Below are 12419 nucleotides of genomic sequence, written 5' to 3'. Positions count from 1 at the left end.
TATGTAACAGTCCATCTTGCTCTAGTTTCCCAACAGCAGGTTCTTTTGGTGCTCTAGGGCCTGCCTTCATAGGGCTATTATGATTTGATAAGTTTTTTATATGGGTTATGAGTGCCTTTTTGCTGGGTTTTGTGCTATTTTTCAAAGTGTCTGATTTGTTTGAAAAATAAAAATTCTCAGGACTAGTGGGGTCTCCACTTCTTGTACAGCAGTGCTGGGCTTTTCGGGATATCCACAGTGAAGATGCATGATAGAGATGTTCATACTGGTATACAGACTTATCTCATGCATCTTCATTGTACATATCCCGAAAACCCAACTGGCTGGGGGTGCACAAAGACTGGGTTCAGAAGCACTGCGGTAGAGTCACCATACAAACAAAAACCCATGCACTTTAAACATTATCTGGCAGTGGAAGGAAAGTGTGCTGTTCCTGAGTAGGTTGTCATAATCTGAATATTTTTTGGGTGGCCAGTTGTAAGGGGGTAGCATCAGTGTTGGGTAATATGAGTTTGTGATATAGAACTAGAGCTATTGAGATTCAGACCAATCTTGCAGAAATTCCAAACTTTACGCCCACACAAAAGAATTTGTTGAATGATGCTATTATTTATATAACGATGATTTTATCGGGTAGTTTAAACAGACTAGAGAGGGGAGGGTTTCTTTTATGTTTAGAAGATTGCTAATTTAAAAGTGGAGGGGGGAAGGGGGTTATATATGGAAATGTCCCTAGCTTGCCCTACCTGTTACCACCCCAAATATTTATGTCTGGAAAAGCCACTGATAGCCAGTGACAAACGATCCAATGTGTCACAGTTATCGTGTTCTTGCAAATCTGCTGTTCCTCGCTTTGGGTGTTTTTCAACTAAGCAGTTTGTAAATCTAATAAAATAAATGGTCTAATGTTCCTGGTTGCCACCTTCCAGCTGGATCAAGCAATTACAAATTAAGCTGAGTACATAACATTTGGAACTGAAGAATTGTATTATAATCGACCCTTTCAAATTTAGGAAGAATTGTTATTGTGTCTGTTCTTATTTATTTATTCTAATTTGATTTTCCACTTTATTACTATAAACCTTGAAGTGAAACACAATTAGCAAAAATTACAGTAACTGCAAATCATAGTCACTTGTAATAATAATCACATAGGTAGAAGGAATTCACAGAACTTAGTTAAGAAGCAGACCAGAAGTAATAAAGCTTTCCTGGTGGTTGTACTTGGACATTGGCAATAGACAATACATATATACCTGGGAGTGACTATCAGGCTTACTTTCGAAAGGGAAGGACGCCCATCTTCCGACACAAATAGGGAGATAGGCGTCCTTCTCCTGAGTCACCCAAATCGGCATAATCGAAAGCCGATTTTTAGCGTCCTCAACTACTTTCCGTCACGGGGACGACCAAAGTTCACAGGGGCGTGTCGGCAGTGTACCGAAGGTGGGATGGGGGCGAGGTTAAGAGATGGGCGTCCTCGGCCAATAATGGAAAAAAAAGGGCATCTCTCACGAGCATTTGGTTGACTTTACTTGGTCCCTTTTTTTCACGACCAAGTCTCGAAAAGGTGCTCGAACTGACCAGATGACCACCGGAGAGAATCGGGGATCACCTCCCCTGATTCCCCCAGTGGTCACTAACCCCCTCCCACCCAAAAAAAAAAAAATTAAAACACATTTTTTTCCAGCCTCTATGCCAGCCTCAAATGTCATACCTAGCTCCATGACAGCAGTATGCAGGTCCCTGGAGCAGTTTTAGTGGGTGCAGTGCACTTCAGGTAGGCAGACCCAGGCCCATCCCCCCCCACCTGTTACACTTGTGGTGGTAAATGGGAGCCCTCCAAAACCCACCACAAACCCACTGTACCCACATGTAGGTGCCCCCCTTCACCCATAAGGGCTATGGTAGTGGTGTACAGTTGTGGGTAGTGGGTTTTGGGGGGCTCAGCACACAAGGTAAGGGAGCTATGCACCTGGGAGCAATATCTGAAGTCCACTACAGTGCCACCTAGGGTACCCGGCTGGTGTCCTGGCATGTGAGGGGGACTAGTGCACTACGAACGCTAGCTCCTCCCACAACCAAATGTCTTGGATTTGGTCATTTTTGAGATGGGCATCCTCGGTTTCTATTATCGCCGAAAATCAGAAATGACCATCTCAAAAATGACCTAAGGACGACCATCTCTAAGGTCGACCTAAATGTTGAGATTTGGGCGTCCCTGACCGTATTATCGAAACGAAAGATGGACGTCCATCTTGTTTCGATAATACAGGTTTCCCCGCCTCTTTGCCGGATCGTCCTTAGAGTTGGATGCCCTTAGAGATGGTCGTCCCCATTCGATTATGCCCCTCCACGTATATACTTGGCAATTTAGGCAATCCCTCTAAGACTTCAGTACAAAAAGCAACATAACTTAACATGGCGAACCTTATATACCAGAAATCAAAGTTATTACTTTATATTCTGACTATATATATTTAATTCTATAGCATAAGTACTCTGGACAATACATTTTTACTTTTGTGTCCCAAGCTGTACCCATAGAGTAAAACATAATTGATATGAAAGGAATCTACTGCCTGATACTCAGTCTGCAGTGGTAAGCGCCATCTGAGCCACTCACAGCCATGGGCTGAACAACCCTGAATATTCAATACTGGGACATGCATGAATCTCTGAGTCTCAGCGGTCACCTGGAAGTTAACAGGGAACTGGCCCCGGTTAACTTTAGCGCATACAGTTAGCTCAGTCTTTCCCTGTCCTAACTTCATGCAGTTACTTAGCTGGTTAGCAGACTGAAAATCGTTGCTAACCAGCTACATGTGCGCTCCACCCCCCGGCCCACCCCTAACCTAACCAGTTAGAAGATGGTCAGATAGAGGCACTAACTGGTTAAATGCCACTGAAGATCATGTGCTGAGTTACTCAGCAGGGTTTAACTAGCTACTTTTATTAAGTATGTTTGTATAGAAGCTACCTAGATTTTAAATGGTATATAAATTTTTAAAAATAATAAATAAGTAAATAAATAGAATAAATACTTTCTATCTAAAAATTAACATAGCCTCCAACAGGGTTAGACCTGTATATTAATAGATCCCTCGTCTGTGATTGAATCTCTGACAGAAGCCCACTCCCCCTGAAATGAGTGATTTGCTTGCTTTATATTTTGTCTATTAGATTGTAAGCTCTTTGAGCAGGGACTGTCTTTCTTCTATGTTTGTGCAGCGCTGCGTACACTTTGTAGCGCTATAAAATGCTAAGTAGTAGTAGTAGTGTTAAATAGTTTACCAAATCCTCTTTACCTAGGGACTACAGAGAACATACAAGTAGCAGTTTGAAACTTAACTTGATATTTTAGGTAAAAGTAATCAAAACAAGAGAATTCTGTGGGGTAGACAGTCAGTTGGCGGTGGTCAGCATTTTTTTTAAATGCTGACCGTGGCCGGCTACATTAGCCCTGAATATTCAGTGCCAGGCGATGTGCAGGTACTGGCACTGAATATCTGAGGCCGAGGGAGCTGAATATCAGCAGGGACATACATAACTGCAAAATCCTTAGAAAACCCTCTGATCCCCCCCATCCTCCTGAATGGAGTCTTTCAATCCGTCTTCCCTCCCCCAACACTAGAGCCCCTGATCCCTGCCCCTCTCATCAATTATGAACCCCCACTCCCCCCATCCTTCTAACATGCAAGATAGGCCTTCTTAGGTCTACCTGCATATCCCTTGTGCTGGGGGCAGGAGTGACGCTCACTTGTTCCTGCCTCTAGGGGCTGCCATTCCAGTATGGCTATCGTGACCTCTAGTGGTGGGGATAAGGTACTCCTGTGTCGGGGGAGGGGGGGGATCGGGGGGACCTTCTAAGGGTCTTGTAGTTATGCGGGTCCTTGACGATACTCAGTGCCGGAGCCTGCATAGCTAAACAGATGAATAAAGGACAGCTTTTGAGCTCTTCTAATTCTAAATCCACCCACTTAGCTATGTGTGTACCGCCCCATGTACTGCCCCCCTGACCTGCCTACTTTTTTGTTAGGCAGAAAGAGTCGATATTTAGAGGCACTGCCCGGTTAAGTGCAACTCAATATCGCCGATTGGGTGGCTCCAAGTGATTTAAGTGTGCTGGAGCCTCTCCTACTGGTTTAATCACTTTGAATATCGGGAGGTATATTTTTAAAGCAGGTACAAGAGAATAAGGCAGAGGAGAAACAACTTTGCATTTCATTCACTCTTTTTGATCTCTAATGATGTATTGCTCATGTCTTCCACTTTTTCTCTTCCATAGTACTCTGCTATAGGACAGTACAGTGTGTAGCCTGAATCCTAACATAAAACAGGGTGACTTACCACACTGCTACACAGACTTCACCAACTTGTTCACAGATAGATGTGCGATCACAATTGCTCTGGCATGTGTCTTGGTTGTTGCAGGTCGACTCCTGCACATCACAAAACTTGCACAGTCCTGAATAAAGCATTTCTCCATTCTCACCCCTGGCGTCACTTTGGCGTGGTTTAAAATCTGGAAAAAGAGAAAGGAATGAATAGCTTGTCAGTCATGTCATTTTTGGTACCCTCTGTGTGCAATGTAGGCAGTGACTTTATTAGTAGCCTTCGTTGAATTGTTCCTAGGGGCAGCTGAGTTGCTCTTCTTCCATCTGGAACCCTGTTTTCACTGGAAGATCTACATCTTTAGATCTTACTCATATACATGGGCAATCCCTGACAGGTGAGTGTATGGTGAGACCTATAAGGGTGACAATACTTGATTACTGTGCCAATCTGCAGGCAGCTGGAGTCACGCCCTTTCAGACATGCCCCTAGTGTGCCCACCCCTCCCACTGCAACGCAGCCACTGCAGGCAAGCAATGGATGGGGAACAATTTTTTTGACCCAGTCTCCCTTGTGCTCTGCAGCTAATGTTCCTCCATAGGAACAGGTGCCATCCCAAACATTGTATTGCCCCCCCCCCCCCCACTTTGTCACTCAACCAAATCTGAGCACCTATAAGTTGGTATGGCTGGAGCTGATGGCACTGGGTCACATGGCAGCTCCCTATTACAGGGTCTACATTGCACTGTTCAATCCCACTCTCTCTGAATCATAGGCCTCTTTGTCAATAGAGTCCCTGCACTGTTCAAAAATCAACTGTTTTGGTCGCACAGTTTGAATGGCGCAGGACTCTGGCCATGTTGTTCAGACCCAGCAGAATTGAACTGGGCAGACCAGTCCCTGTAAGGAGGAGCAGCAGCACGTCCAGAGCCAATCGGCCAAGGATGGCATTTGAAAACTAGCGGGGGAGGGGGGGAAGAACAGTGTCATCTCCAGACAGAAGTATTTGGGGAGGCAAGAGAGGGGCAAGCCAAAGGGGGGAAGGGCAGAGAAGCCAAAGTGACATTTCTGCATATCATGTCCACATCACAGCCCTTCTCTCCCCTCCCTCTTTTAAATTATTCATAAAAGAGTCTACAAAAAAGGTTACAAGAGAATTTTTTGTATAAAGAAACCTCCACTCAGTTTCAGCCACCCAGTAAAACTGTCCTTCAATGGATTCCTCTGTGAGTGTAGTCTTGAGCCTATATAAAGTATGTTCCCAACAATGAAACTAGAACACTTCCTCTTACTACTCACCATACAAAATACATAAATATTAATAGTGCTATAAGAACAACACACTTACTTTCCACTACAGACATTCTGTAAAGTTTATACAACCCTGCAAAAAATGATACTTAGCACCTAAATAGCAAACACCATACCAAACAGAACTAACTCCTAAGACTCAACTCTACCTATGAAAGTCAACACTGCAAATATTACATTGACTCCTAGAGCAAATGAGACTGCAACAGACCCCTATACCGGAATTACACACTAGCGGAATCCATCACCTTGGTCACACACTGAGAGCATGGAAAGACCCTCAAATATGAAGCAAACATGCAAACAAAAACTGAAATAGAAACCACAAGAAGCTAGACTCTGAGCAGTACAATACTGGAAAAAGAGGACCAGAAATATGTTCCCTCCTTGGTTTGCAAAGTACAAAAAGATATAAGATGCACATTTCCCACAGCAGACACATTCCAGTCCTTAAAAACTGAACAGAAATGTTTTTCTACGTTTATTGTTTGAGGACTTTATTTTTCAAATTGGGTTGGTCCCAGTCTGTTCCACATTTTTGTGTCAGTCTTCTCTTATATTCTTTTTCCAGGTTTTCCTTTCTATTTATTTTCTTTTTTCAATCTCTGTGAACAAGGCAAGCAGGATGCACCCAGGACTTGGATCCTATTTCACCAGGGTCTCAAACAGATACTTTCACTGCTTTCCATCTTCCTATGTTGGGAGCGAAACTAGCTGCAGCTTGACTCTCCTCTTTTTGAATGTAATTTTACTGATGATCCCTCCTTTCTCCTCCTCCTGGGGATTCAGGTGTAGCTCAGAATCAAACCAATCTTTCTCTCCTCAGTCCTTAATCGTGAGCTTCAGTCTTGGCCCTTCCCTTCTCCTCTCCTCCCAATAGTCTCTAAGAGGTCATTTTACTAAACTACTACTATTACTACTACTACTTAACATTTCTAGAGCGCTATTAGGGTTACGCAGCGCTGTACAATTTAACAAAAGAGACAGTCCCTGCTCAAAGAGCTTACAATCTAATAGACAAGTGAACGGTCGGTCCGATAGGGGCAGTCAAATTGGGGCAGTCTGGATTCACTGAACGGTAACATAGTAACATAGTAAATGACGGCAGAAAAAGACCTGCATGGTCCATCCAGTCTGCCCAACAAGACAAACTCATATGTGCTACTTTTTGTGTATACCCTACTTTGATTTGTACCTGTCCTCTTCAGGGCACAGACCGTATAAGTCTGTCCAGCACTATCCCCGCCTCCCAACCACCAGCCCTGCTTCCCACCACTGGCTCTGGCACAGACCGTATAAGTCTGCCCAGCACTATCCTCGCCTCCCACCACCGGCTGGCTCTGCCACCCAATCTCGGCTAAGCTCCTTAGGATCCATTCCTTCTGAATAGGATTCCTTTATGTTTATCCCACGCGTGTTTGAATTCTGTTACCATTTTCATTTCCACCACCTCCCGCGGGAGGGCATTCCAAGCATCCACTACTCTCTCTGTGAAAAAATACTTCCTGACATTTTTCTTGAGTCTGCCCCCCTTCAATTGGTAAGGGTTAGGTGCCGAACGCAGCGTTGAAGAGGTGGGCTTTAAGCAAAGACTTGAAGACGGGCAGGGAGGGGCTTGGCGTAAGGGCTCAAACTGTGGTAGGCGAACACTTACTGCAACTTAAAATGGCTCAACGCAGGACACGCTCATGTGTCGATAAGTGCTCACATGCTCATTTTTTTAAATAGTTATACACTAATGACAACATTAGTGCATGGCCATTAATTGAAAAAAAAATGGAAAATTGGCTATTTTACTGCTGCAGCTTAGTAAAGGACCCCTAAGTTAGGGAACCAAAGTCCTGGTGGACCCTGGGCAGGGAACCCACCACTCCTCCCACTAGATCTTTATTTGGCTTCCCATTGTGAAGGAAGGAAAACCTTGAGCATCTCCCTACATCCAGGTTTTATAGCTCCCTTCAATTTCCAAGTAGCTCCTACTTTGGGCTTTCCATGACTAGATCCACCCCAGAGTGGAAGAGTAGCTTAGTGGTTAGTGCAGTGGACTTTGATCCTGCGGAACTGAGTTTGAGTCCCACTGTAGTTTACTGCAAAATTAATAAATGATTCCAACAGAAAGCGTAACAAATAATCCACCCTAGCATGTGCTATTTTCTAGGTTGTTTTGTCTGAATTCCCACTAATATTTTTAGGGGTTCCTTTTACTAAGCTGCGTAAGCGTCTACGCGTGCCAGTTCCGAGTTACCGCCTAGTTACCGTGTGGCCATTGCGGTAATTTCATTTTTGGCGCGCGTCCAATACCTGCGTCCGCAAAATATTTTTTATTTTCTGACGTCATTACCGCCCGGTTACTGCATGAGACTTTACTACTAGGTCAATGGCTGGTGGTAAGGTCTCAGACCCAAAATGGATGCGTGGCAATTTTCATTTTGTTGTAGGTCCATTTTCGGCAAAAATTTTAAAAAGGCATTTTTTACAGGTGCGTTAAAAAAATGATTCATTGTGTGCCCAAAACATGCGTCTACAGTACCGCAGGCCATTTTTCAGCACACCTTAGTAAAAGGACCCCTTAAAGAGTTACTTTCCATGGTGGTGTGAAAGGTACAGAGAGCGCTAGCCAGGAGCTTTTTCCACTAGCATCAATGAACTCCTCTTCCACATGACTCACCTTAAATAAGCATGTGTCTGCAAAAAAGTGCAGCTACTGTCGGGGAAGGGGGAAGTGAATACCAAAGCATCTCAAAATGATAATTTTGCCACTCAGTGAAAAGTGTCTGTAGGCTAAATGAAAGTGAAATGACCAGTGCTTACAGTTAACACCCTTCTCAGTGAGAAAGGCAAGAGGCTGGTGTTTTCTATTACTATTTAAAAATTCCTATTGCTGCACATGTGATAGATTCATACCTGTTTGGCTCCTGCCCACTTACATATAAACAGCCATACTGGGTCAGATCAATGGTCCGTCTAGCCCAGTATCCTGTTTCCAATTTAGGAAAAGTCCATAGTCTGCTATTGAGACAGACACGGGAAGAATGTAGTATGGAGTGTTGCCACAATTTGGGTTTCTGCCAGGTACTTGTGACTTGGCTTGCCCACTGTTTGGAAAACTAGCACCTGCGTCAGGGGTCACAGTGATGACGTGGAAAACTTGGGGAATAACTTGAATATATTCCTCTACAATATATTATGCCTTACCCCACGTCTTATATAGTAAAAGCTACAAAGCAACAAGGCACTTTCACTTTCTGTATCCAAACGCAGGTGCTAGTCTCCGAAACACGGCCCGTGTCAGGTCTTTATGTCAAGGCTCATTCATTAAAGAACTGTGTTCCATTTTTAAAGGCCCGTGGTGCTGTTTTTTTGTTTAAAGTTGCCTATAAGAACATATGGGTGACTCTTAACGTTTAGTGCGCGTTAATAAAAACGTTAGCACACCTTAGTAAACATGGCCCTTAGAGAGTTAAGTGCTGAATATCAGTACTTAACCAACTAAGTGCCACCTGCACCCCCGGAATGCCCACAAAAGAGCATTCCGGGGGTGCACTAACAAGGCATTTTCAGTGGCACTATCCCCCAGATTCTGTACAGCACACCTAGCGTTCCATGCTGAAATCCAAGCATATTCTATAACAATGCGCATAATTTAATTGGCTTAACAAGCCTATCAGCATTGTTAACAGCACTTAACAAGCAACATTGAGCACCAATTGGCAATAATTAGAATTTACGCACACAACTCCCTAAACATATTCTGTAATGCACTGAGCCCACATTTTAATGCATGCAGGCAAAAGGGGCGTGGTTATGGGTGGGGAAATGGGTGCTTCGTGGGCGTTCCGAAGTTTACGCGCACTGTTATGGAATATGGGCCAATGCACCTAAAGCTACGTGTCAGGATATACAACACATTTTCATTGGTGTTAATGGATGCGAATAGTTTTAGGTGCTAGGATATCAACTAAGCGTATTCCATGCAACACGCCTAAATCTGGGCGCTGCTTATAAAATACTCTTAGGCAGAAATAATTTCCGCATGGATTTTTCAGGCACCATATATAGAATCTGGCCCTATGTGGTTAAGTGCCCTCCAAATATACCCAGTTAGCCGCAGATAAGTAATTTAAACAGGCAGGAGCCATTCCTGGTTGTTTACATTGCTTTGAATATCGACCTCTTTATTTCAAAAAACGCATAGGATCCCAAAATTAGCAAAATAAAATATCCTAAGACTGAAAAAGAAAAGCCTAGACCATATGATCAATAGAGTGAGGAACAAAATCAAGAAACAATCAAGGTGCGACTCTGAGGATCGCAGCTGACAAATAATTTTCTTTTGATTCTATCTACTCGTGCTTGGAATTAGAACCAGTGTTTACTGATACATATTTATAGTCTCACTGAAGATAGCAGATAACTGATCTGCTTATTTTCAAATGAGAAGGCTAGCCATCTTCTGACACAAATCAGGAGATGGCCGGCTATCTCCTGAACCTGGCCAAATTGGTATAATCGAAAGCCGATTTTGGCCGGCTTCAACTGCATTCCGTCGCAGGGCCGGCCAAAGTTCAAGGGGGCGTTTCGGCAGGGTATGGAAGGCGGGACGGGGGCGTGGTTACGAGATGGCCGGCTTCGGCTGATAATGGAAAAAAAAAGGCCAGCTCTGATGAACACTTCGCTGGCTTCACTTGGTCTATTTATTTTTAGGACCAAGCTACCAAAAAGTGCCCAAACTGACCACTGGAGGGAATTGGGGATGACTTCCCCTTACTCCCCCAGTGGCCACCAACCCCCTCCTACCCAAAAAAACAATTTTTAAAACATTTTTTGCCAGCCTCTATGCCAGCCTCAAATGTCATACCCAGCTCCATGACAGCAGTAGGTCTCTGGAGCAGTTTTTAGTGGGTGCAGTGCACTTCAGGCAGGTGGACCCAGGCCCATACCCCCCTACCTGTTACACTTGTGGTGATAAATGTGAGCCCTCCAAAACCCACCCAAAACCCGCTGTACCCACTTGTAGGTGCCCCTCTTTACCCTTTGAGGGCTATGGTAGTGGTGTATAGTTGTGGGTAGTGGGTTTGGGGGGGGGGGGGCTCAGCATCCAAGGTAAGAGAGCTATGCATCTGGGATCAATTTGTGAAGTCCACTGCAGTGCCCCCTAGGGTGCTCGGTTGGTGTCCTGGCATGTGAGGGGGACCACTGCACTATAAATGCTGGCTCCTCCCATGACCAAATGGCTTGGATTTGGCTGGGTTTGAGATGGCCGCCATTAGTTTCCATTATTGGCCGGAAACCAATGGCAGCAATCTCTAACGCCAGCCCAAATGTTTAGATTTGGCCGGCCCCGACCGTATTATCGAAATGAAAGATGGCCGGCCATCTTGTTTCGATAATACGGTCGAGTATGCCACTTTCCGGGGCCAGCTTTAGAGATGGCCGGCCCCGTTCGATTATGCCCCTCCACGGTTCCTGTGGGATTCCTATCATGCGTCATGGCCATTTTCTAATGGACTGTATTCTATTTATGCCCCAGATGACTACTCGTAGCGTCTATAAAAAATCAGATTGCTCTAATCCAGTGCCTCTCAACCCAGTCCTTAGAACATACACAGCCAGTCAGATTTTCAAGATACCACAATGAATATGCATGGTTAGATTTGAGTACAAGGGAGGTATCAGAAGCAAATTTATCTCTCACATATTCATTATGTACATTTTGACTGGCTGTCCTGAGGACTAGATTGTGAACTTCAACCTACACTCTTCGGGAAGGGGGGGGGGGAGAACTGGAACAGAAACTCTTGAGCATTCTGTTAAAATATTTTTTTGTATTTTATTATTGAACAAAAGAGAACATGTTACAAATACATATATAGTGTCACATAGGAAGCCAGTAAAATCTCTCTGGAGATTTTTAATTTGAAGGAAAAACTCATCAAGACGACTTACCAAGCGCAAAATAAAGCATATTGTTGCATTCATCCTCTGTGCAAGAGCACATGTATGTGGTTTCATTAAGCTCTTCCCTTTTCTGCATCATACACATTTTGAAGTGAGGGACATACATTTCCTGGCTGGGATCAAGGCATCTTGTTTCCAAAGTCACATTTTCACCTCTCTTTCGCCTAAAAATTATATGGGGGGGGGGGGGGGGGGAGAGACAAAACAAAAAAGAAAGTATGTGAAAGATGAGATTAAGTATCCTTTCTTTTTGCTTTCTGAGACAGGGCTCATGCAATAAACTTTAACGTGCACATTACAACCCTCTTGTGCATGCTGAAAATAATGAGCATAACAGGACAGACTTAACATGTACATATGGAAGGTAATTTTAGAACGGAGTACCTAGTTAAAAAGGCAGGAATGTGCATATTTGAATTCATTTAGAAAGACTTGATAGTCTGCCTTAATAAACAAATGTCAAAGCAGAGGACAACAAAATTTAAAATAAAAATATACAAAACACACAAAAAAATCTCCCATAAATAAGATTCAACGTATCATAGGGCACACAACCTGCAGATTGTGGGCTATGAAATTTATACCTGCTTGGGAGAAAGCCTTAATGTTAGTGTATCCACACTCCACCCCAAATCCTCCCCTGAGCGTACCTACTCTACAGGTACACATGACAATTTTATAAGAAGTGTTATATGTGTGGAAATTACTCCTAAATTGGACCTGAAAAGACATTAGTATAAACACGCTAAACTAAGGGCTCCTTTTACTGAGTGGCGGTAAGCCCAATGCGGGCTTACCGCTCACTATTTAGGAAG

General features: G+C 43.8%; 1 protein-coding gene across 1 annotated transcript in view; it reads right to left on the bottom strand.

The window, feature by feature from the left end:
* The window catches only part of TGFBR2 (transforming growth factor beta receptor 2), a 178956-nt gene that overhangs the window by 71091 nt on the left and 95446 nt on the right, over positions 1-12419 (bottom strand). Inside the window, exons 3-4 of the mRNA XM_030205906.1 lie at positions 11593-11768; positions 4351-4525 (exon numbers count right to left, since the gene is read on the bottom strand). Coding sequence (XP_030061766.1) covers positions 4351-4525; positions 11593-11768 — 351 coding nt within the window. The remainder of the gene's footprint in view (positions 1-4350; positions 4526-11592; positions 11769-12419) is intronic.

The sequence above is a fragment of the Microcaecilia unicolor genome, chromosome 1, assembly GCF_901765095.1.
Source record: "Microcaecilia unicolor chromosome 1, aMicUni1.1, whole genome shotgun sequence".
NCBI lineage: Eukaryota > Metazoa > Chordata > Amphibia > Gymnophiona > Siphonopidae > Microcaecilia > Microcaecilia unicolor.
This window is presented reverse-complemented; position numbering and strand designations above follow the sequence as displayed.